Raw genomic sequence first — 26362 nt, 5'->3', positions numbered from 1 at the left:
ACTCAATGGTGATCGATCAAGGGAGTTTTATGAATCCAAGCATACACATCCCTGGTACCTATAGCTGCTAGTTATTTAGGTCCTAGCCTCCTAGGATCGACCCCCACACCACGGTATGGTCGATATAATCTGATGAAAGCCAACAATCTCCATTGTCTAATCAAGTAATGATAGATAGGTCTAATGAAGTAATGATAGATAGATAGCTGGCATGGGAATGAAGAATATGTATATGATGACAATGCTGCATGTCCGTATGTTCTTACCTACGGATCGGAATAACATACAAATGAATCTTAGGGTTGGATCTCAGCTCCATTTGCTAGTCTAATAATAAATATTCCTCTCCGTCCAAATTAAATCATTTTGGCTTTTCAAGATAGCTTTTGGTACGTGACTAGATACGCTTAGTATAGATATATAAAAAGCTATCTATATCTAGGATAAAAGATCAAAACAATCTATAATTCAAAACCGAGAGAATTTTAGTGACAAACAAACTAACAACATACACAATAAAATTAAAACCGTGTACATGAAGATGGGGCGTACAGATTTACATATACCCATATATGTTTATGTGCCATGTATATGTTTATGTCCACGTATAAAACTAAAACTAAAGAGTACTCCTAAGTTTGACCTAATTTCAAAAAATCTTAGCGTGTATACACAAAGATAGATCTACCTATATATGCAAAGCAAGCCTATGCATCATGTGGGGGCCCAATGCAAATTCTATGCACTATTGCAAGTCCTTTTGTCATTCTCTCAATTCTCTCACTCCATCGGAAACTAGCTTCGCAATCTCATTATATAATTGGTTCTCGTGTTCCCCAAGGGTTATTCTTGCTATATATTATGGAGTCCAAGGGTTGTTCTTGTGTTCCATAGGAAAATTTAACTATATCGAACTAATCTCGATGGACTGCCACTATGTCCGTACATATTATTATTATTATAATATAGGCTTACACATGTTATTAATTCATACACAATTATACATTTTTTGGTGATAAATTATCAATAAACACTTGATAAAACTTACTTTCTACTTATAAGGCAATGCCCTCATCATTGGAGTGGAAAATTTATTGCTCTAATCACCATTGCATATGACTATAGCTTTGACTAAAACCCAATAACTATTGAAACTCAGACCGCTCCCAGAATATATATAGTTTGGAGATGTACTAATGATAGCGACCCCGTTCGCAGCCCAACGCTCTAAGGCCCGGCCCATCTACGAGTGGATAAGAGGGAGAGGTGGTCGGGGGAGGCGGTCGGCGCGGCCGAGCCTATTCTTCCACCAAGGTAGCGACGAGCTAGGGTTCGTGCAATTTGGGGCGGCTGCAAGTTCCAACTATTCCTCCATCGGGATTCCAGGTATTTCTTCGTATATCCCTTGATTTGGAGCCAAGTTAACTTCAAATGTTCCCCTTCCTTTGATTTCGAACAAGTCTTGATTACAAACGATCCTCTCCCCTGATTTTGAGCAAGCGTGGGAAATTGATTGTAATCGTTCTAAATCGACGCTTGTAGGGGCGTGCCTTCATATTGCTGCATATTGTTCTCCGTCCACCCCCGCAGTGTAGCACCCTTCTGTCCTCCTGGTCTTACTGCCGAACGGCGGCGCCCTCCGGTCCTCATCGGCACCACTCGACGGCGGCGGTCCGCATCATCTCCGCCCCAACGGCGCCGACCCTCAGTCTCCGCGCTGCCGACCCTCCACGTCTCCACCTGCCGCCAGGTCGGATTAGGCCCTTTGCCATCTCGAATTCCCCCTCTCCTCGCTTCGCTTTTCCTGCAAGCAAACGCTAGACCAGTTGGACTCTGTTTGGGAGAGCGTTTGCTCAGCTTGAGCCAGATAAGCGATAAGCCCGCACAAACGCCTTGTGATACCGGTCTACCAGCGAACGCGCTTCCGCGAGGTCGCCCGCAACGCTTCCGAGCTCGACCCCGCTTTTTCCGAATCGCGCAGGCTTTTCCAGACAGGCAACGCTTCCGAGCTCCCGGCGCCGCCTGCCTCTCCGCCAACGCCGGGCCTCCCCTTCCCCTCCGCCGGTGCTCCAGCCAGTGCGCCGGCGGCCGTCCCCTCCCCTCCTTCGGATCTCCAGCCAGGGCGCCGGCGGCCCTCCCCTCCCCCTCCGCCGGTACAGCAAGGTGATATTTCCCCCAAATCCTCTTATCTCCTCCACCTGTCTATCCGGCAGACCGCCACACACGCCGCGCCATCCAGCCCGCCGCCTCGAGCTACGCCACACCCAGCGCCGCCGCCCGCTGCCTTGGACCTCGCCGCACCCAGTGTCGCTGCCCGCCACCCACGCAACCAGCCACCAGACCCGTCAGCCCCGCCCCTGGATCCCAGCCCCGCCGCCCCCGTCCACCAACGCCGCTGCCCCTCGTCTCGCCATGCGCTGCACAGCCGCCTCCGAAATCCCGAGCTGCTACCTCCAAAATCACACACCGCAGATGCGTTCCCATGAGATCTGCTGATTGGGTTGGCTGTTGGTAGGGCCTCGACGTTTGGACGGACACTGTTGCCGTTCTCCACCGAAGTCCAGAGGCAGCACAAAGATCCATCTCATCGTCTTCCACACATCCAGCCACCAATCTCCTCATCTTCCGCTGCCACCCAGGTACGACCAATTCTGTTCTTATATGCTGAAAGTGGATTTTTTTTAACTGAAGCAAATTTGTTTTGCCTGTCTGTGTTCGGCTGTGAAGGTGGCTGCCTTCAACCTCACAGATCTGAAAGTTGCATCACCAATCCAAATTCATCTCCCTGCTCCGTTATTCCAGGTACTTGCAACACTGTCACCCCAATTGCTTGTGGAGATTTTTCGTTTTTTAAGCCTGAAGCAAATTGTGCTGTGTATGTACCCAAGTGGGAGAGGTGAATCATGGTCTGAGAGAAATTTTCTTAAGCGTCCATTGACGACCTGGGATTTGAGCTAGTGATTGTCCAGTGAAGGTCTAGTTGGTTAGTCTCCCTCTTTGTTTTTTCTTCTGTACTGTCTGACCATTTCATCAAGTTCAGGTTGCACACTCTATGCAACATGATAGTATTAATCTGACTATCTGATAAAAAAGCCTTTGAAATCTGAGATTTTTCAGTATGCCTAAGTTCATATAACACAAACCTTAGATGCTATCATCACCCCATTCTATGGCAGCTGTTAACATTGCCATGCATCTATTTAGTATTCTCGGATTCCCCCTCTCCTCGCTTCGCTTTTCCTGCAAGCGAACGCTAGACCAGTTGGTCTGGCTGTGCGCTTTGCACCCTGCCGGCTAGAGTTCGACCCCCTTCAGCGGCGGATTTGTTGGCCAGAGGAGGCGCAGTTTATCTGCGTTGAAAAAAAATCCCTTCGTCTGCGCCACGCCAAAGCACAGGTCTAAGGCCAGCCCAGTCTCAAGGGAGCTGCTGCGTATGGGTGGGGCAGGTTCGCGGGTTTTCTCGACCTGCGTGAGAAGGTCTTCTTCTTAACCACAAAGGCTGGGGCTGTCTTACCCTGTGGGTCGAGTTTTTTTTTCATCGTCTCCTACCGCCAGGTCGGATTAGGCCCATCGCCGTCTCAGAACCACCCCTCTCTTTCCGCCCACCGTCGCCGCCGCCTGTCCTTCAGCTCACCTCGTTAATCGGTAACATATATTACTATGCAGGAGACGATGATGTCCAAAGAACATGCTATACTTGGCCAACGTGAACCACGCCAACGTGAGCGGCTTGGCCAACGTGCGGTGCAATTGTTGGCCATTTGTGCAAACTTCCCTATCTGCGAAATCTACGGCTATGACTGGCACCAAGGTCGGTGCATCTACGTGCAGCGCGAGGGGGAAGTACAAGAGGTATATACTAGCTACCTTATATTATATCTACTATACGCTTTATGTCTCGTACATACTGATACATATTGTAATAAATTAAAACCCTTCACATTCATGCTTGCACGTGCAGGAAGGAATGGTCGATTTGGTGCCCATTGGACCCCGTAGAATTCTCATGGCTTATGGTTACTTCAGCTTGGAAGTTTATGCTGACAATGAGTCTGGTCCTCCCATCACAGAGGACTGGGATGTTTTAGTCGACGATGAAATTGAGGAATACACACGAACGATCTGTGCAGGCCCTGGCCGCAAGTTGGAGATCACATACTTGGTGATTCCCAACGCCATTGAGGCCAATGTTGAGGTTAAGTTAAAGTTGAAAGACCTCGGTTCTAGGAGCCGTGCCGTTTATGGTAAGATCAAGGCAAGCGCCACTGACTATAGGAACAAAAGCGTCCACCTCTTCAGTTGTGAACGAGGGACGAGCTTGTCCTTTCCCTCTGGCTCCACATCCATTCTTCCGTTGAGTCCGTCTATGGTTGCCGTGCCATGTCGTTGGCAGCTCGAACTCCACATAGAAGTGGACCTGACAGTAATCACAACATGTGATAGTCAAGAAGAGCAGGACAAGAATTTAAAATTCAGTCTAGAATTCACCCATGAAATTATGAGTCAAGAAAGAGAAGTCGATGATGATCAAGTTGAAGTGAACATCAAGTGGTACCTGATTTGTTGATACTTGGTACCACGAACTGAGACGTGATGGGGAGTTGTAGTAGCGTGATGGGGTGTTGTAGTAGTGGCAGCGCTAGATGACTATGAAATAAGTGAAGGGGTGTCATAGTAGTCGCAGCACCAAATCTGGAACTTTGTGTATGTTTGACAGATGATCTTATCTATTTCCTTTTCTGTTTGATCAATTCATGTCGTTTTTATTTGAACTGAACTATTCGTGTCATTGGGTGAGTGGGTACCAAAAAGAAAGGCGCCCGCGCCGATTGACAAAACCAGTTACCAATATTTACTGGGAAACAGTTGCAACTAACCTTGACGAGTTTCTTGAAATATCAGTAAGGGCTTCTGCTTATTTATATATATTTGATGTGCTCTTATATTTTTACTACTATATTTGACATAAGATGTTGACAGGAGAAGTTATCCAGAAAGGGTCATGCTGAATCTGCTATTGCAGAGCATCTTAAGACTGAAATTGTTCCAGCTGTGGAGAAGTTTCAAAAGGTAGACACCCACTGATACTTTTCCTAAGTTCCTATCTATTTCCACCTATGTTTTTCGTAATTAGTATTTAGTACGAGAGGTGTTAAAAACACATATGCTTATATAATATTCGAAATAGCTGCATTATCCTTCGCATGAAGTATTGTTTTCGTGCTGCTGGTTTATCTGATTTGTCTCTACTGAAAAAAGAGAGGCTTTTAAAACGTCAGGAGAAGAAGGACAAAGTTTTAGCTTTTGCTAACACTTTCCAAACCCGTTCATTGCGTGAACGTAGGCCTGTCAGCTACAATTTCTGTAAGGAGCTTCTTTATTGATCATTTCATCAACACAAAAGGCCATCAAACATTCAAACTTACTATGGTCACTTTTATCTGGCCAAGAATCGTTGGGGTGTGAACTGTCAGCTTGATGGTTATACTGAATGTCATGTGGCAATTCCATCCCTCATTTCTTCTGTCAGATCAGAATCCCATTGGCATTCTATAAATGCATCCAAATTAACGTGCTCCTACTATCTTTAACCATTAATTGTGAGTCTGTGATGTAGACAATTCTTACTGCAACACAGAATAACATCTGTGGTATCTGTTGCATGTTGCTGCCAATATCTATTCTGATTGGGTTAAAAAAACGCTTGAATAAAATTGACATTTTTGTGACCAACTGTCTTTTTCTTAATCGTGGATATCTTTTGTGCAGCCGATTATGATCGTTCTTGTTATGACCGGCCTGCAGTACTCCAGGCGCCAAGTTAGTGGCTAATAAGCCATAGTATTTATTTCGTGATTTATATTATTAGCAAATAGCCCAAGGGGTTAATTAGCAAAAGGATTATTCATTAGCATAAATACTTGTAATCAGGATTATTGGAGATTAAGCGGAAACAGATTGTTTCCGGCTTCCTGGAGGGAGCCAGGAGACCTAAACCCTAGCCGCCTCTTCCTGTCGCTTGAGCTCGTGCGACCACGGCGCCCCGCTGCCGCGCGACGTTCAAGCCTCGCCCTCCAATCTCCCACAGCTACAACCTCCGATCGACGAGTCACAGAGGACCGCTGCCCATCAACCTGGTATCAGCGTTCTCGGTTCCAATGTCGACCTCGCTGCCCACCTCCACCACTCCGCCGCCGGCCACCAACGCCTCCGCGCAGCTGCCTGTCCCGCAGACGTCCCAGCCGGTTCTGCCCGCGGGAACCCTGCCGCTCGTCCCCAAGACCTCGCTGCCGATGGCCGCGGGGGCGTCTCCCTCCGCCATTGGCGTTATGTCGAACGCAGAATTGACGGCAGCGGTGCTTGACCTCGGCAAGATGGTGGCCAGGATTCATGCGTTCAGTTCTATTGAGGAGGCGATAAGAGCTGTACAGTAAGTTCGGGCCATTCCAGCACTCCCTAGTATTTTATCTATAGTATCAGCACCTGTTATTGCCTGGTGCAAGCGGTAGAGTCTTTACCGCCTGTGACCGGAAGGTCCCTGGTTCGAGTCGCGGTCTTCTCGCATTGCACAGGCGAGGGTAAGGCTTGCCACTGACACCCTTCCCAAGACCCCGCACAGAGCGGGAGCTCTTTGCACTGGGTACGCCCTTTTTTTTATCAGCACCTGTTATCTTCTTATAGTAAAAGCATGACACATACTTTTGATGGATATTTGGGGATAAAATATGTATAGAAAATTCTGGGAAGTGGGAATTGAGGTTGCCTTTTTAACATCAAAGAAATATCACATATGAACTATGGATTGCAATCTCAATAAGTTCATGTCTAAATGATCTTTTGAAATTCTATCAATTGTTCCTTTATTAGTTAACTACAGAGCATTCTTCTTGAAAAGATTTGTACTGTACCTTTTTTAGGAAAGAAAAAGAACAAGATTCACATGAGGCAGGAACAAAAGAGAAACGTGCTTCACATCATGGAGACAAAGGTGCCAATGGAAGATCTGACATCAGTTCTGAAAACAACAAAAATGGAGGACAGGAGGATGCCAAGTATCTAAGTGACCTGAGCTCTGGTGATGAGGAAGACAGAGACTATAATGACAGGGATGCCAGCTCGGCTGACAGTGACGGAGAAAATAATGCTTCTGATTCCTACAAGAGCGACATGGAAGAGGAGGATGTGTTTGTACCGCGCAAGAGAACCCGTCTTGCTGCCCGTTTGGCAAATGACAAGCCTCGGCCAGGGCTCCGTCGGAGTCAAAGAAACATGAAGAATGATGAAGGGACTATGCATCCAGGTCAGATCACCCCTCCACCAATGACGAAGAAAACACTGAGGCAAAGGCCCACGCCTGTCTCCAAGCAGCCTGACACTACTTTCTCTGGCTCTGAAGATGATCTTGCACAGGTTGTTGCTGACTCAGAGGATGAAGCTGAGTAATTTAGCTGAGGTTCAGTTAGTCATGCGGTATTTTGCATTTTGCCTTGTGGAAGCGGTTGAAATTCCACAGGTTTAGCGTCGCTAGGCACTTCTACTTGTACTGGCAGGCGGAAATCAGACGCAGACAGCACCAGCATTTTGCGCATTGCTGATGAGTTATCTTTACAAAGTCATGGGGACACCACTGACCCACTTGTATGGTGATTTGTACATATGTGTCTAGACTGCGACGCATCACCACTGGAGCACCCAAAAATCTAGCTGATGAATGCTTCATCTGATTATTGCATTGCGCGACCTGCTGTAAAATATGTTATCCATGCATTTTAAGGGAGATGGTGCTTTTGTTTGAATAGCTTGCCTCAGCAATTTCAGTTAAGCAGGTTTATCTAATCCTGATTTATTGCCATCGTCTCTGTGTACATGGCAGTTCTGTACATGCAGGCTCTTTGACAAACGACTGCCCGTATCAGGGCTCCGGTAGTCTTTGAAACCGAATCATCGTCCTTGCTGTAAACCGACTCAAACGACTGCATAGAGCTAATTGAATCAAGAGAGAGAATCCAGTCAAAAAATAGAGTCCACGCGTGGCGGTTAAAATTTTCTAGTGCAGTCTGAGTCTCCGCTTCGTGAGAGAGAAAGCAATCTTTTTAGGGCTGCTATAGGAAAAAAAAATCTTTCATTTTTAAGGAGACCTAAGAGCGTTCGTAATGGACGTATCTATACTGCTCCTATATATTTAATGTGAGGATAGGACCTACTCCAACTTATTTTTAGTGTGATAAGACTTGCTCCTTCACACTTTAGGGTCGACAAAGTTGCTCTCACCTATAGAACCTGGGTCCAAGAAAAAAAAATGTTTTCTCTCTCACCGTCTTTTCTCGATCTTCATGTCATTGTTGCTCCCGTCATTGAAACGAAGTTGGAGCTTCGTCGGGCTTCAGGGGTGGAGACAATTTCATGTGAGCCATTATAAAAGATGCCTGGGACTGCAGGATCATATTGCATGATAGAATGATGGCCAAGCCTTCCTTCAGTCTGATTTAAATCAATTGGTGCTTTATCATTGTATTGTATTGTATTGTTATATATAGTCATATAGACTATGGATGATTATCTGGCTTGTCTCATTACCGTTTCGGTGCAAGCTAACACGTTATCGAGGAAATGGAACATGAAGATGCTGGCAGGCAGAATGACTTATTGATCAAATTTTCTGTTATTTCACAGTTTTTCTTCCTATCATTAGAAAAATAAGAAACAATCGATCTTTTTTTTATTGCATAGAAACTGAAACACCAAAATCCTCAAGTAGCCAGCGCAACCAAGTGACCTCTGTAGTCGCAAGAGCCATAGCTCGTAACTCAGCCTCTGCACTCGAACGAGAACCCACAGTCTGCTTCTTAGTCTTCCAAGCAATGAGAGAACCACCGAGAAAAACACAATAGGTTGAAAGAGAGTGACGATCAGAAGAGTCGCTAGCCAAGTAGCATCGAAGTAGGCTTAGAGTTGAAAAGAGCTAGAGCGCAGGAAGAACAAATGGCGAGTAATGGTCCCACGAAGGTAACGCAAGACACGAAGAAGATGACTATAGTGGAGGTGAGTGGGAGCGGAAACAAACTGACTAAGAATATGCACAACATATGAAATGTCAGGATGAGTCACACCCAAATAGACAAGACTCCCAACAATATGACGATATCGAGTGGGATCAGTGAGAGGTTCACCATCAATTGTGCGAAGATGAAGATTAAGCTCTATGGGAGTCTCAACAGTGCGATGATCAGTGAGGGAAGAACGATCAAGAAGATATTGAATGTACTTTTCTTGGGACAGATAAATGCCATCAGAGGTGGAAGAGACCTCAATCCCAATAAAGTAACGAAGAGGGCCAAGATCGGACATGAGAAACTGCTCACTGAGACGTGCCTTCACAAATGCAATATACTCAGAATCATCACCAGTGATGATCATATCATCAACATAAAGAAGAAGAAGAGTGCGGCCACGAGATGAATTATGAACAAACAAGGCAAGGTCATGAGCACTCAGAGAAAAACCAATAGCCGCGATCACAGAGGAAAAGAGCTGAAACCAAGCTCGAGGAGCTTGTTTCAGACCATAAAGAGAGCGACGAAGACGACAAACGATGCCATCAGGAACAAGATACCCGAGAGGTGGTCGCATGTAGACCTCCTCATGGAGTTCACCATTAAGAAAGACATTTTTTTACATCAAGTTGAGAGATGAACCAGGCACGAACAGAGGCCACAGCAAGGAGAGTGCGAATAGTGGTCATGTGAGCCATAGGAGCAAAGGTCTCGTCATAGTCGCGACCATGCTCCTGTTGAAAACCACGAGCAACAAGATGGGCCTTATAACGCTCAAGAGAGCCATCGGAGCGAGTCTTAATCATATAAACCCACTTACATGTGATGGGATGAGCATGAGAAGGAAGAGGAACAAGATCCCAAGTGCCGGTGCGCTCTAGAGCAGCAATCTCCTCAGCCATGCATGTTGCCATTCTAGATGACAAATGGCATCATGGTATGTGGTTGGCGGTTAAAATTTTCTAGTGCGGTCTGAGTCTCTGCTTCGTGAGAGAGAAAGCAATCTTTTTAGGGCTGCTGTAGGGAAAAAAAATCTTTCATTTTTAAGGAGACCTAAGAGCGTTCGTAATGGACGTATCTATACTGCTCCTATATATTTAATGTGAGGATAGGACCTACTCCAACCTCTTTTTAGTGTGATAAGACTTGCTCCTTCACACTTTAGGATCGACAAGTTGCTCTCACCTATAGAACCTGGGTCCAAGAAAAAAAAACATGTTTTCTCTCTCATTGTCTTTTCTCGATCTTCATGTCATTGCTGCTCTCGTCATTGAAACAAAGTTGGAGCTTCGTCGGGCTTTAGGGGTGGAGACAATTTCATGTGAGCCATTATAAAAGATGCCTGGGACTGCAGGATCGCATGATAGAATGATGGCCAAGCCTTCCTTCAGTCTGATTAAAATCAATTGGTGCTTTATCATTGTATTGTATTGTTATATATAGTCATATAGACTATGGATGATTATCTGGCTTGTCTCATTACCGTTTCGGTGCACACTAACACGTTATCGAGGAAATGGAACATTGATCAAATTTTCTGTTATTTCACAGTTTTTCTTCCTATCATTAGGAAAATAAGAAACAATCGATCTTTTTTTTATTGCATCCTTTTGAAAGGTTGACTACATTAGTTGTGTTCTTTTCCGCGATTAGTGTTGTGATTGTGAACCATTATGATTTTTTCAGTCATATCCTCCAAGTTATTATACAAGCTGGTGTGTTTCTGATACCTAAGTCTCGAATCTTGACTTTACCATAAATATATTAATAATCTCAGGTGAACTTTTACACTGCAAATTTGCACAACTCTCAGGTGAACATTTCACCATTGAACCATTTTGGTAAGGAATGTTCCTGGCAGTGTTGGGTGCCAGTAAGTAGGGAAGGAGGAGCATATGGGAACAAAGTCATGACGGTATTAAGGTCATGTAGTGCAAGATTAGCAGTGGTAGTAGTACTCCTTGGTGTTAATGAATCTATGGTCTTTGTTTTGGGGTATATTTTGACGGTTTAAAGCTTACTATTTATGCACGCGTCAAATTTGGTGTGTTGTGCTGATCTCACACGAACGTGTTTCTGCGTGACCTTGACAATGACCGTGATACATAGGACATGATGACCGTGATACGTGCTGATCTGAGTTCTGACGATTTCTGAGTTGAAATCTGAACTAGAACTCTGTTTCGCCAAAACCACTGACCTGCTTCCTTCGCCTTGCGGTTTCCTTTCGTTCTTTCCTCTTCTCCAAACCGAGGTGCTCCGTCGTTGCTTCTTCATTGCTGCACAAGCACAACTGATCTGATTCCGTTCTAAGGTGCGTCGTCGCGGCACCCTCTCCAACCTTACTTCGTGATCTCGCTTCCTTTCGATCGGCGCGGCGGGGGTAGGTTTATTCTCCCTTGCCTTGCCGTGTGCTGTTCCGCGCTTCGGTTTTCCGTTTCGTGTCCATTGGCGGAACAGGGGACGCGCGCGGGTGAGTGCCGACTTTCTTCGATTGCTTTTGTTTGTGCTCTGGACGATTTAGATAGACTTCCTAGATGCTCCACAAGGTTACCCTTTTCTAGTTTGTCGGATTTGTTTTTTCGTATAAAGATGGGTAACGCGAAAAGCCAAGTAGCAGTTATTGCTGGGATTTGTGTTCATAGCCTTGTTGTTACATCTTGTCTGAGAGGCATATGTTGTGGCATCAGAGATTTGAGTTGATATATTATGATAGTATATCTTGTTTGAGTGGTGGTGTGGTGAGATGGAATTACAGATGGTTGCGGGTTGCCCACCTTGTTTGATGTAACGTCTTGTTAAAATTTGGGTAAAGAGATAAGAGAAACAACCATTGCTGGAATCCATTTTGATACCTTTGCTGCATAGTCGCAGTTAAGGCCATCTTAACGCCATAAGGAAGCCTGCAATAGGGTAACTGAAGTATTTTGATCACTATGCAGGATGGTAGCGTCATTGGGTTTCCCTGCAAAGGGTGGGTTCAGCTTCGATCTGTGCGCGAGGAATGATATGCTGCCCGTTTTCATAAAGGGAACATATATGTGGAAACTTCTAATCAGATCCGCTCGATGCTGATCCAATAGATGAGATAAGAGGTGGGACGATTTTACGTCTAAACCCTCCCACCTGCCGGCCTTTTTTCAGAAAACCCCCTAGCGATCCGCATGCACATGCACCAGTCGGTTCCTCGCGTGCAGCGATCCCGGCGCGGAAGGGAGATGCGCCGCCAGAACTTTCCTCGCGTGCAGGCGCTGCTGATCCGTTCCTCGTGCGCAGCGCCGCCCGTGCGAAACTTTCCGCCGCCTGTGCATGCGAACTAATCCGTTCCTCGCGTGCAGGCGCTGGCAGTGCGCCCGGCCTGATCCGTTTCTCGCGTGCAGGTGCCACCCATGCGCCCGGCCTGATCCCTTCCTCGCGTGCAGGCGATCCGGCCAGTTCAACCTGCTGTGGATCGGCCAGCAGCAGTGCCTGGGCTTCGACGTGCGCCCGGCCTGGTGTGCTCGGCCAGTTCGTTTTTGCGTGCGCACTGCCATCTGGGAGGTCTAGCACGGCTCCGGCGTGTGTAAGTTCTTTTTAGTGATCTTTCTTTTCGTTTTCGTGGTCCGGTTTCCTTTTCGTTTGATTGCAATTTCTGTCAATCTCATTGCCAGAGAATGTACTCGGACGACGCGACGATGCGAAACGACGGCGACAGCCAACAGCAGCAAGAGATGCAGCAGCCATGGACAGGGAACCACGCCCTCTTTGAAGCCGTCGCGGGACTTACTGGAAGAAGTTTTGAGAACGCCGCCATGGATCAGTTGAAGCCTGTGGTTGGAATGATGTTTGATACACTTATAGATGTGGAGAAATTTTACAAATCGTATGCACATGAAGCTGGTTTCTCTATTCGTGTTGGTCAGCACAAGAAGCAAAATGATGAAATATTATTCAAGCGATATTATTGTTCAAGGAAAGGGTACAGAAAGGAGAACGAAAAAAATATTATTGACAAATCCAGAAAAAAGAGAAAGACGCATAATGTGATGGAAACCAGATGTGGTTGTGAGGCACATATTGTTGTCAAGCTTGGCACTGACAAGAAGTATCGGATGGCTTTAATGGTTGAGGAGCACAACCATGATTTTGTGTCAGCCATGGTTTTGTGTCACCAGATAAGAGGCATTTGCTAAGATCCAACCGTAATGTTAGTGAGAGAGCAAAGAGTACCTTGTTCAGTTGTCATAAGGCTAGCATTGGCACCTCACAGGCATATAGACTTCTCCATGTCAATGAGGGTGGGATTCAGAATGTTGGGTGCACGCTGAGGGATTTGCAAAACTATTACCGTGACCTCAGGAGCAAAATCAAGGATGCAGATGCACAAATGTTTGTGGCACAACTTGGGCGAAAGGAGGAAGTAAATCCTGCCTTCTTTTATGACTTTATGGTGGACGAACAAGGACGATTTTTCATGTGTTTTGGGCAGATGCCTTATGTAGGAAAAACTATAGTGTTTTTGGTGATGTGGTTTCTGTAGATTCAACATACACCACTAACCAGTATAACATGATTTTTGTGCCATTTACTAGAGTCAATCATCACTTGCAAAGTGTTTTCCTAGGGGCAACATTCTTGGCAAATGAAAAGATCGAGTCATATGAATGGTTGTTTAACACCTTTCTAAAGGCTATGCGTGGAGTAGCACCTCATCTAATCATAACAGATGAAGATGCGAGCATGAAGGCTACTATTGCTCAGATTCTACCAGATACAACTCACAGACTTTGCATGTGGCATATTATGGAAAAGGTACCTGAGAAGGTCGGGCCCTCTATAAGAGAGGATGAACAGTTCTGGAATAGACTACACACGTGTGTTTGGGGCTCCGAGACTTCAGATGATTTTGAGTCATAGTGGAATTCTATCATAATAGATTTTGCACTCATGGGAAATGATTGGTTTTCCACAAAGTTTGCCATGCGTCAATCATGGATTCTAGCATACTTTATGGACATACCTCTAGCAGGAATCCTTAGGACTATGTCACGATCGAATAGTGCAAATTCTTTTTTTAATCATTTCATTCATTGAAAATTGACCTTTGTTGAGTTTTGGCTGAGGTTTGACACAACTTTGGAGTACCAGCGCCAAGAGGAGTTAAAGGCCAACAATGCAAGTCTTCACAGGACTCCTAAATTGATGACACCATGGTCCATGGAAAACAATGTAGTGTGATATATACACATGAAGTTTTTAGTAAATTTTAGGAACAAATCGTAGCTGCAAGAGACCATTGCATTATTCAGGGCATTACAGAGTGTGAAGATATAAAAATTGTCACCACCAGCAGTCTATCTGGAAAAGAGCGAGTGGTTCAGTTCAACAAGTCAAACATGTTTGGTAGGTGCTCCTGTAAATTATATGAGTCCTATGGCATCCCGTGCCGTCATATAATACAAGTGCTTAGAGCCGAGAAGCAAAATGAGGTACCATCGATTTATATTATGAAGAGATGGAAGAAAAGATGTAAAAGGTTTGTATTGTATGATTTTTTTTCTATGGCTGTTTTGTACAATAGTCTTGATCAGATATTTAATTTTATAGGGAACTATTCTTTGATGAAGAAGGTAACCTGCTAGATGAAAAGCCTGAAGATCCTATGGAGGTGGCAATGCAGAAAAAGATTTCAGATTCACAGAACCAGTTTAAAGATCTCATCCAGATGGCCAAGAACTCTGAACAAGGGATGGACTTTTTATTTTCTAGTTTATCCAACCTAGTAGAACCTCTTCAAAAGATCACGCCTGCTATGAGAGTTAATAAATAGGATGAGTATGAATCTTTCCTTGGTAGTAAAATTCCAAATCAAGTCAATATATATCCACCAAATGATATCAAGTCCAAAGGGAGACGCAAAAGAATTAAGAAGAGCAAGGAGATGAAGGATGCAAGCAAGGGTAAAAGTAAACAGACGTGTAGAAAATGTAAGCAAATAGGGGATCATGATGGACGCACTTGCCCAAACAATGTTGTTGGCTGATATTTCAAGTTCGTGTAAACACTTTTGATCATTTTGATCATATTCAATGTACTCTGTTATGATAATCAAGCTGATCTTCCAAGCTTCTATTGCTCTGCTTGCTGAAATTTCATCTACTTGTGTCTTCGTCAATTGCTGATATTATGATCTGGAAGTAGGTTTTGATCATTCATGATGGCATGATGCCATAGTGAATTAGTAAGCTTAACTCTGAAATAGTTCATTAATTTTCTCATTCTTAAGTCTGTCTCTACATTTTATTGCACTTGGAAACCTTTTCAGATCAATTATGGCAATTTTTTATGACGACAATGAGATACCTAACATACATGTGTGATACATATCATTCAAATTCAAAAAGATGGATTAGGGTCCAACACCAGGTTCTTCTAATCATTCACGTTCAAAAGATGGATTACAATCAGCACCACACCAGGTTACAGATTACAACATTGCTGTGGTGTAAAAACACATGCAAATTGGACAGCTTTCTAAATGCGTCTTCAATCTCATTCACCATCTGCCAGTGCTTATTCACCATCTCCTGACAGAATAACTGTCAGACCTAAAGAACCTCAGCACCCTCTCCCCTACATACAAGCAAACAGGCACCGCCAGATACATCCATGTCTATATAAAAAACAAATACCTTAGGACTCAAACTTCAATTGTTTCATGTAAGGAGAATGAAGACAAATAAATAAAATCTCACCGTTTTTCAGTACCAGACATGAAATAGGTATAGCCACTGGCCATGAACAATGTGTGCCAGATACACAATAATGAACAAATGAACATGAATGGTTTTGGAAGCTTCACCAAGCTACGGTGGAACCACTGTGTTGCTAAAGTGAAAGCTATAACCATGCAAATCACCATAATTACACTAGTGATGCCCTCCACTCCTTTGACCAATGTAAAATATGTAGGCTTTATTTCCCCAAAGTACTGCCCCAGAGGAGCATACTTCTCATTTGACAATTTTATAAGCCGCGGAAAATCACAAACAAGGTGGTTCCATGGAGAAGCAAAACTGACAATCCAAAGCTGATGGCATCTCCTCTCAATCCAAAGCTGAGATCATCTCCTCTCAATCCAAAGCTGATATCATCTCCTCTCAATCCAGCTGCTTCAGGTCATAGTACAGGCAGTAGCCATCAACAATAAGCTCAAAATCCTCAACATCCCACTTGGCAATGGCTGTGCTGATCCATTCATCAATATTCTCATGCCAACGACCTAGCATTTGGAGTCTCAGTTTCTGGATAGGCCGGCATTGAAGCACATCCTTTGGAGCCAGAAGAAATGCATTCACCTACTTGACATCAGAGGAACTTAAGTAAACAAAACTATAAGAATGCTGATTCATACTGAAAAGGGAAACAACCAGGCGGAGCACACAAGGCGGCGACAAATTATGCGAAGAGGCGAAGGGGCACCGACGCCCTCACCAGGCGGTGGAGGGCCATGAGCGGAGGAGCCCTCACAGGTCGGCGACGACGCCCTCACATGACCAGCGAAGGGCAAGGGGCGGCGGCGGGAGATTTGCGTCGGGTGAATCAGGGGCGCATGGCCATGGCGGCGGTCTAGGACAACTCGCTGAGGCCGAGCAAACCAGGGGTGTGGTGCCATCCTAGGGGCTAGGGCGATGTGCATGGGGCTAGGAGAAAATGAAGCCTGGCGGTGGCGATGGATTCCTGACAGTGCAGTTGTGGCTCGCTCGCGACTAGGAGAAAACAAAACCTAGCGCACGGGGCTACGGATCGCTTGGGGGTTTTCCAAAAAAAGGCCGGCGGGTGGGAGGGTTTAGGTGCAAAATCATCCTACCTCTCACCCCATCCATTGGATCAGCATCGAGTGGATCTGATTAGAAGTTTCCAAGTTTCCATAGGTTCCCTAGTTTGCACCTGATATGTTCCCTTTCAGAAAGACCGAGACTACAATTGTCGGTCTAGTTTTTAAGGTATGTTCGGGATATCCCATGTTTTCTAGGCATTTTTTCTCTCTCTCTCTTGAATGGACGACGTATTTTTTTTGTATTAATAGGGAGAAATGAGTTTGATTATAATAATATAACGGATGCCCGTGCGTGGACATGCCACAATGTCATGATAGAGTTGTCCCTGCCAGTGGGCTAGGGTTGCCAGAGAAGATGGTGCGGGCATTGTCGATCGGCAATCGCCCTGTAGCGTGTCTAGCAATATAAGCCGTCGAGTCCCTCCTATGAAAGACAGGCTGTAATAACTGAATTCTGTTATCGTTCTATCCAATACAGCCCCGTGGACATCAGCCGTGTTCCTCCAATTCCCACCTCGTGTTTGCTTCTTCCCCGAATTCCATCTCTTCTTACCAAGATTGTTACATTTGGTATTGAGAGCCTCGTTGATTCGGGGGAAATTTTTTCACCGAAGCCTTCGCTCTGGCGCCGAAGAAGATCACCAAGTTTCAAGCGGAGATGACGACATCAACTGAAGACCTTAAGGCATCCATGGAGGCCATGACGAAGTAGTTCACGGGACTCCATGACATGGCAAAGCAGTTCGTCAGGTTCCAGGATGCCATGACGACGATGCTGGACAAGCTCAATGATCTCAAAGCATGGCGGACAGTCGCGGGGACGTCGATGGGCTCGATGATGCAGAAGTCTATGGAGGCAGTGAACCAGATCCAATAGCTAGAGACTTAGCCGCCACCACACCGCCACCCCCGTCTCCACCACCACCGATGCCCTAGCTGATACCCCAGCTACCTCACCCGAGCGCACCGCCTCTCTACGACACGGTGCAGCTTCCACAGGGCGCGCCGGTCCGCTACGACATGGTGCAGTTCCCATTGGGCGCGCCACCCTGCTATGGCACAGCGTCGCCCTAGCTGAGTGCTCTGCCATGCTACGACACGGTGCTTGGTGGGTTCGACTTGAACACCTTCCCCGCACTCTCAGCGTCGAGCTTGCAATCGCCCCATGGGCACGGCCTACGCAATGATTATCGGGTTGCTGGCGAGGGGATCCTCGGATACCCCCCGCTGCACCCGATCACGGGTATGATTCCTGCCAATTCCATATGAGGGTGAGGGATCTGCTATGCATCGCTCATCTCATTGCCCCAAGATGGAGTTTCCCAAATTTGATGGGGAGAATCCCAGATTATGGTGTGATCGTTGTGTTTTGTATTTCAAGGTGTATGGCACGCATCCGACAATGATGGCAAGGTTTGCGGCGCTCAACTTCCAAGGTTCCACAACTACCTGGCTGCAGACTATTGAGAGGCACGGCAGGATCATGGATTGGCAGAAGCTCTGTGACTTGGTATTTGCAAAATATGACAAGGATCAGTACAAGACCCAACTTCATGATCTTGAGAACTTGAAGCAGATAGGATCAGTTGTAGAGTACCAGCATTGATTTGAGCAACTTGCACATGGGATTCTCTTGTACAACCCAGCGTATGATGATGTTTATTTCATCACCCGATTTGTGGCGGGCCTCAAAGAAGAGATCCGAGCCGCGATCACTCTACATCGACCACAAGATGTGGACACAGCAAGTGCGCTGACGCTTCTGTAGGAGGAGGAACTCAATGTTGGCAAGAACAAGACCCTTGAGTGGGTTTTCACCAAGGGACTTGATCGGGGGTTGGCTAACAAAAGTACAACAATTGATGCTAAGAAAGGAAAGAACAAGCAACAGTGGCTAGAAATGGACAAGAAATTGGCAATGTTAAAGCAGTACCGAAGGCACAATGGGTTGTGCTTCAAATGTGGTGCCAAGTGGGGGCCAAATCATACATGCCCTGATCAAATTCCCTTACATGTGCTAGAAGAATTATTGACTGCTCTTCAGATTCAGGATTCTAATGATATGGATGAGGTTTAGTCAGAGTACTCTTTTTTTAAACGACCAGCAGGAGTTCTGCCCCGCATATATTAATGGAGAAGAAGAGTAAGTTCAAACATGAAATATAAGTTCCAAATTGGAGTAAAAAACATAAAGTCAAAAAGCTCCGCTAGAGGACTACTCTCGAGATAATCTCCTTGAGCCTCTTGGCTCTCATAAGGCACCAGGTCCTTGCTTCCTCCTTGATTTTCGCAATTAGGCTTTCCGCAGTGGAATGGTGTCGTTGAAAAATCCTAGCATTGCGTTCCTTCCAGAGCTCCCAAGTCACCAGGATTGTCAAGGACTGAATGGCTTTAATAGGCATACCCTCAGCCTTTTTGACTGCACGACACCAAATAGACACATATTCAAAGGAAGCCCAGCCTAAAGGGTCCGAGAACTATCCCTCGGTCCAAGTCCTTACTATAGACCAAATTCGTTGGCTGTATTGACAATGTGCAAGCAAGTGTACTATTGATTCATCCGTGCTAAACAAATTGCCCTGGCGATTCGTTGGGATAGCTGGGAGGAAGCGTACAATAGGTTTCCCCAAATATTATGTGTAATGCATTACTACAACCCTGACTTGAAATGGTTTATAGACACTGGAGGGATGTATTTTGACGACCCGTTGAGGCATGTCTTGCATCGTGTGTTCTAGTTGTTCACGCAGACAGAACATGCATTCTAGTATTGTCGGCCAGTCGTACTTATTGATGGCAATTTCCTGACCAAAAAGTATAGAGGCACGTTGATGATGGTTGTTGCTGTTGATCTAGGGGACCAGATAGTACCCATGGCTTTTGGTTTGGTAGAGGGAGAGAACAATGAATCGTGGTCATGGTTCATGCGGCTTCTACATGTACAAGTGCTTGGCCCATCTCACACTATATGTTTGATCTCGGACCGTCACCCAGGGCTTCTTAATGCTGCAGGTGAACATATCGATGAGTTCCTGCCTCTAGTGCATAGATGGTGCATATGACATTTTGCCACTAATTTCTGGCGGTGTCAGAGGAAGAAGGAGGTTTGTGACAAGGTAAAGGCTCTATGTTGTGTACGTACAGAGCACTAGTTCAAGGAGACAAAGAGAGAACTAGATAAGATGCTAAATGAAGCGGACAGGGCCTGGTTAGAGGCGCAGATGGAACAAAAGGCTAAGTGGGTATTAGCATATGACAAGGGCGGTTTCAGGTACGTCATCATGACCACCAACTCGTTAGAGTCTTTCAACAGTGTATTCACCAGAGTTCAATCATTGCCTATGTTTGGAATTGTTGAGTTCTCCTTTCACAAGTGCAATGAATATTTTGTTAAGAGGTGAGAACTTGCGCAGAGGAAATAGCTGAGCTTGGGCGAGTTGGAAAGGCTAGAATAGAATATTTGAAGGAGGTCAAGGAATTGGCCAAGTATCATATTGCCGAGCCATATGGACCTTAATGGCATGTCTATAGTGTATGGGGGAAGGGTGGCACAAGCTTGGGCGGTGAATCATTTTGACAATCCATCTTTCTCATTGTCTATTAAAAATTTTAGGAAAACATCTGGTGTCAATTCGGTCTGGATAACAGAAAACTCCGGGACGCCGCTGCACCCAGGTGCTCTAGAGCATGAGATCGAGAGGTATGCTAGAGTGTGGCTGTGGCACTTCTTAGGCACCTTCCTATTCCCTGACGCATCGGATAACACCATCAGCTGGGCCTTCTTGAACATACTAAGCTAGGCATGAGAGAACATAGGAGCATATAGCTGGGGCAGCGCGATCCTAGCATGGACCAATTGTCAGTTGTGCGTTGCCTACCGTCACACTATAGGAGGCACCAACCTAGGAGGTTGCTCCCACCTACTACAGGTTTGGTGTTGGGAGCGATGGCCAGTTGGGAGGCCCGTTGTTCACCGTTTACCTGTAAGTGCATTAATTTTTTATTTACCTAAAACTTGACGCCACACTTGTGACTGACTATTCTATTCAATGTAGCCATGGAATCACGTTGACGTACAACCGAGTGTTTTGTATGTCTGGCAAGAAGCGAAGGTAGTGAGAGGGAACCCCAAGCGACGGTACAGGCAGTACTCGAACATGCTAGACATCCTGACACAGCACCAGGTTATGACCACTTTGATTATGCAATTCGGTGTTGTTGGTTTTTCATTATTCTAAAAACCTAACTTTTGTTACCTAAATTTCAGGTGAGTTGGTGTCCTTAGTCCAGATTTGAGCTAGAGGGCTACCTAAGTCCTCGCACTGAGGAAAAGTTAGAGGAGTGGCTTTATAACGTCCACTAATTTTCTTCCACGTGGTTGAGATACACTACCCTATAAGGGTGTACAGGCAGTTCAGGAGATTCCAGCCATGCCCACCGCCGCTATACACAACCAACAAAAAGTTGCATGAGTGCGATGATAATAACATAAACATTTAACAGTCATGTGCATACATACAACCACTAACTTACGTGTTCATTGCAGGTACGATCGAAGGAACAGGTATAAGGAGAAGAATTGGGCCGTGACGCACCACGAGTACATCTAGGACTAGGAGAATAGGCAAAGGTTCCTGATCGCTGAGACAGTGCCGCACGACCAACACAACTTTGACGTGTACCTCCAATGGTTGCATAGGACTACCCGGACACATATCCATGCCCCTACACTGACAAGGCAATTGATGAGGACCAGAACGAGGATGACATCGCCGATGTGTATGACGATGCGACAAGGATGGAGACACAGCTTGAGAGAGCCCCGCTATAGAGATACGTGGTAAGAAATTTGAATTTCAATACAAGTGGACATCGGAGTTCCTATGAATTATAGTGATATGAACTTAACTCAATTATGTACGCAGGCAACACAGTTGGCAAGTCTCTCCAACGAAGCAGCCATGTGACTTCACGAGGCTAGAGGGGAGCAGCATGACATTCTACATGTCTTTGTCGATGTACATTCTATTCCAAAAGGCATCACAATGGTTAAATGGTTCCCATGCCTCATTCATCCGTGTCATCTTTTTTGTAGAAAGTGAGGAGGAGCTATAGGAAGCTGGCCCAGAAGCTCAGCTACGTGGATACTCCATGGGAGATGCCCTATGACCCGATGTTGTCTAGTCCCTTATGTTCGAGCACTTTGCCGACAGCAGCCGGTTCATCCAACATGATGTGAAAGCTCTAGTTTGGTTTTGGTTAATTGATGAAACTCTAAGTACTAACCTAGTTTATCAAGATGATTATGAGATAAGTAGCACTACTCCAAGTGATGAAGCAATGGCGAAGATCATGATAATGGTGATGGCATGGTGATGGTCAAATGCTTAAACTTGGAAAAGAATAAAGAGAAAAAAAGGCTCAAGGCAAAGGTATAAAATGTAGGAGCCATTTTGTTTTAGTGATCAAGACACTTAGTGAGTGTGATCACATTTAGGATAGATAGCCGTACTATTAAGAGGAGTGAAACTCATATTGAAATGCGGTTATCAAAGTGCCACTAGATGCTCTAATTCATTGCATATGCATTTAGGATCTAGTGGAGTGCTAACACCCTTGAAAACATTTGTGAAAATATGCTAACACATGTGCACAAGGTGATACACTTGGTGGTTGGCACATTTGAGCAAGGGTGAAGAAGTTATGGTTGAAATGGAGTTGGTTGAAATGATGCCGGCGTTGGTCTACTAACCGGACGCTAGGTCACTCAGCCACCGGACGTTGATAGGCTGCGTCCGGTCAAACTGACGGGTCTACATAGTATCTAAGGTATTGCACCGAACGCTAGTCTATGTCCGGTCAAGGTGGACCGGACGCGTCCGGTCGAAGAAATACGCCTCGGGGAGCTTACTGGAAATGACCGGACACTGGGGCTTCAGCGTCCGGTCAGTTTTGCCGGAGCATCCGGTCAGCTTCGTAGCCGTTGAAATCTAACGAACGGCGTTTGAAGTAAGTGACACATGGCGTCCATCGGATGACCGGACGCTGAGGGCCAGCGTCCGGTCAGTCTGACCAGAGCGTTCGGTCAGAGCGCGTTTTGCCCAGTGAAGGGGTATAACGGCTCTATCTTATGGGGGCTTCTATTTAAGCCGCATGACTGGCTCAAGCTCACTCTCTTGCACATTTTCATTGACATAGCAACCTTGTGAGCTTAGCAAAAGTCCTCCCACTCGTCTCCATCATTGATTCATCATCTTTGTGAGATTGGGAGAGAATCCAAGTGCATTGCTTGAGTGATTGCATCTAGAGGCACTTGGCATTCGTGTTGCGCTACGGATTTTGCTTGTTACTCTTGGTGGTTGCCACCACCTAGATGGCTCAGTGCAGCGGTGGAGGATAGGCACGAGTTGGTGATTGTTCGTGGCCGTCTCCGGTGATTGTGAGGGGAGTTGTACCTTCCCTAGTGGAGTGCCGAAAGGTAACTCTAGTAAATTGCTCATGTCATTGAGTTACCTCACTTGTGGGTCGGTTCTTGCGGTGTCCTATCGTGTGGACGAGGTTTGTAAAACACCTCTTAGCCACCGAACCACCAAGTGTTGGTCGACACAACGGGGACGTAGCGTGTTGGCAAGCACGTGAACCTTGGGAGAAAATCGATTGTCTCTTGTCTTTGGCATTCTCCCGGTGATTGGCTATATATTCATCTTGTGATTGGTTCATCCCCTACATGTCGGTATAATCACCCTACTCACTTATTTACATTCTTGCAAACTAGTTGACACAAGCTCTTTAGTGTAATTAGAATTGAGAGCTTGCTTTATTATTTACATTCATCTAGTTGAGCTTTTTAGAGTAGCAAGATTGAGAGCTCTTAGTGAGTGTTTACATAGCAAGTTTGTGTGCCTAAGTAATCATTGCAACTAGAATTGTTGGATAGGTGGCTTGCAACCCTTGTAGAGCTAGAGCAAGTTTGCATTATGCTATTTATCATACTAATCAAATTGCTCTAGTTGATTTGTAGATTTTTAAATAGGCTATTCACCCCCCTCTAGCCATATTAGGACCTTTCAAGTGGTATCAGAGCCGTGGTCACCGTTTGATTAAAGGCTTAACAACCTCGGTGTCAAATTATGGCTCAAGTTGTGTTCAACCATGTGGGGGGCAAACCACCGTTTTTGATGGCACATGCTATGGTTATTGGAAGAGAAAGATGAGGATGTATCTTGGTTCAATCAATGATCAAGTATGGGAAGTGATCGAGAATGACTATGCTATCATTGATCCCGATGATCCAACCAATCAAGATAAGATCAACAAGCAATGCAATACAATGGCTCTCAACACCATATACAATGCCATTGATTCCAAGGTGTTTGAGCAAATCAAGGATTGTGATAGAGCAAATGAGGTGTAGAAGAGATTGGAGGAAACATATGAGGGCACACCGGCGGTGAAGAGTGCCAAGTTGTATATCCTCAAGGATAAATTGACAAGCTTCAAGATGAAGGAAAATAAGAGCATTCCGGAGATATTCCATCGATTGCAAGTCATTGTCAACGACTTGAAGGTATTGGGAGAGAAGATCAAGGATAATGATGTCTCCCATTGATTCTTGATGTGCTTACCTCCAAGATTTGAGATGTTAAGATTACTCATCATAAGAGGAGGATTGAAGGACATTACCCCCAATCAAGTACTAGGTGATGTCATGACACAAGAGACATAACGTGTGGAAAGGGAGGGGGATGACAAGGAGGACAAGAAGGAAGAAGAGGATAAGAAGAAGAAAGGCATAGCATTCAAGGCTAGTTCATCATCATACAAAAACAAGGGCAAGTCCAAGAAAGAATTAAGTGATGATGAAGATCTAAGTGATATTGATGATGAGGCTATGGCTCTCTTTGTGCGTAAGATGGGCAAGTTCATGAAGAAGAAGGGCTATGGTGCAAGAAAGAGAAGAGATCACACCAAGAAGAAAGAGTATGTGAGAAGATGCTACAATTGCAAGACCCCCGATCATGTAGTAGCAAATTGTCCATACAATAGTGACAATGATGAGGATGAGAAGAAGAAGCACAATGAGGATAAGAAAGAAAAGAAGGAGAAGAAGGAAAAGAGAATGACCTTCCAAAAGAAGAAAAAGGGTGGAGGCTATGTAGTCACTTGGGATAGTGATGGCTCATCGGATAGTGATGATGGCAAGAAGTCTATCAAGAGAGCACTAGCAAGCATCGCCATCAACGACAAGCTCTCCATCTTCGACACTCCATCAATATGCTTCATGGCAAAGCCTACCAAGGTAAAATATGATGAGAGTGATGATGATGAATGTGAAAGTGACTCTTGTAGGAATGATAATGATGATGATGAGGAGTACTCCAAGGAGGAGCTCTTGGACATGTGTGAGCAAGTGCACGCTTGCAATAAGATGAAGAGAAAGGAGTGCAAAGAATTGCGCAAGAAAGTAAAATTTCTTGAGCAATCCTTTGATGAGCTCAATGCCACTCATGAGGGGCTAATGGATGCCCATGAGAAGCTTGGCAAAGCTCACTCTAAGCTTGAAAAGGCTCACTCCTCTCTCATTGAGCAAGTCAAGAAGGAGGAAGCCAAGAAGGAGCAAATGAAAGTAACATGTGATGTGGGACTAACATGTGATCTTATTGATGAATATTTTCATGAACCCATTATTGTTGCTCCTACTAACACTTTTTGTAGCACAACCATTACCACTCCACCTATGAATGATACATCACTAATGGTGGAAAATGAAACCCTCAAGAAGGAGGTGAATGAGCTCACTCGTGCCTTAGGTAATGCCTATGGTGGAGATGTCCGCTTGCTAAAGTGCTTGGGTAGCCAAAGGTTTTCTCTCAACAAAGAGGGATTAGGCTATACCCCCAAGAAAGGCAAGGCGGCCTTTGTCACTCCCAAAGCTAGCTTTGTGAAGGGAATGATCGGTTTTGCAATAGATGCAAGCAAGTTGGGCATATAGAGCAAAATTGTAAGACTAACAAGAACAAGCTACCTAATGTATCCTCAATCAAATTTGATTCTTGTTACATGCTTTATAAGGGTGCCAATGGTGTGAAGGCTAAGTTCATTGGTACACCAATTGTGGGCCCAAAGAAGAAGGTAATTTGGGTACCAAAGATCTTGGTGACTAACCTACAAGGACCCAAGCAAGTTTGGGTACCTAAAAAGAATTAATCTTCTTTTGTAGGTAAATTATAAAGCCGGAGGAAGGCATTGGGTGCTTGATAGTGGGTGCACACAACACATGATCGGTAATTCAAGAATGTTCAATTCAATCAATGAAAGTAAGAGCAATGGGATTGATAGTATCACATTTGGTGACAATGGCAAAGGCAAGGTCAAAAGGCTTGGTAAGATTGCAATATCCAATGATTTGAGCATTTCCAATGTGCTACTAGTAGAGAGCTTGAACTTCAACCTATTGTCGGTAGCTCAATTGTGTGATCTTGGTTTCAAG

General features: G+C 45.2%; 3 protein-coding genes across 6 annotated transcripts in view; all 3 read left to right on the top strand.

Moving 5' to 3' along the window:
- Window positions 1-1542: 1542 nt before the first annotated feature.
- Window positions 1543-4744, top strand: LOC136461593 (uncharacterized). Its single transcript, XM_066460877.1, has 6 exons — window positions 1543-1750; window positions 1982-2163; window positions 2516-2639; window positions 2728-2802; window positions 3667-3852; window positions 3962-4744. The coding sequence occupies exons 5-6, from the start codon at window positions 3673-3675 to the stop codon at window positions 4565-4567; spliced, it is 786 nt and encodes a 261-aa protein (XP_066316974.1). The 5' UTR covers window positions 1543-1750; window positions 1982-2163; window positions 2516-2639; window positions 2728-2802; window positions 3667-3672; the 3' UTR covers window positions 4568-4744.
- Window positions 4745-4761: 17 nt separating this feature from the next.
- LOC136461592 (uncharacterized) lies at window positions 4762-7796 on the top strand. 4 transcript variants are annotated; one of them, XM_066460876.1, is made up of 5 exons: window positions 4765-4901; window positions 4971-5070; window positions 5770-5820; window positions 5932-6430; window positions 6918-7796. In XM_066460876.1, exons 4-5 carry the CDS (start codon window positions 6159-6161, stop codon window positions 7441-7443), a joined length of 798 nt encoding a protein of 265 aa, XP_066316973.1. In that variant the 5' UTR covers window positions 4765-4901; window positions 4971-5070; window positions 5770-5820; window positions 5932-6158; the 3' UTR covers window positions 7444-7796. The 4 variants fall into 4 exon arrangements, 3 of the variants coding, with proteins under 3 accessions (XP_066316971.1, XP_066316973.1, XP_066316972.1); XM_066460875.1 differs by having other exon boundaries at window positions 4861-4901; window positions 4981-5070; XM_066460874.1 differs by lacking the exon at window positions 5770-5820 and having other exon boundaries at window positions 4762-5070.
- A 4200-nt stretch (window positions 7797-11996) lies between these two features.
- LOC136461588 (proteasome subunit beta type-7-A-like) overlaps window positions 11997-26362 on the top strand; it is a 139402-nt gene continuing 125036 nt past the window's right edge. Inside the window, exons 1-3 of the mRNA XM_066460873.1 lie at window positions 11997-12066; window positions 16852-16885; window positions 17002-17038. Of these exons, the coding sequence (XP_066316970.1) occupies window positions 11997-12066; window positions 16852-16885; window positions 17002-17038 (141 nt within the window). The remainder of the gene's footprint in view (window positions 12067-16851; window positions 16886-17001; window positions 17039-26362) is intronic.

The sequence above is a fragment of the Miscanthus floridulus genome, chromosome 6 (genome assembly GCF_019320115.1).
Source record: "Miscanthus floridulus cultivar M001 chromosome 6, ASM1932011v1, whole genome shotgun sequence".
In the NCBI taxonomy this organism is placed as follows: domain Eukaryota; kingdom Viridiplantae; phylum Streptophyta; class Magnoliopsida; order Poales; family Poaceae; genus Miscanthus; species Miscanthus floridulus.
This window is presented reverse-complemented; position numbering and strand designations above follow the sequence as displayed.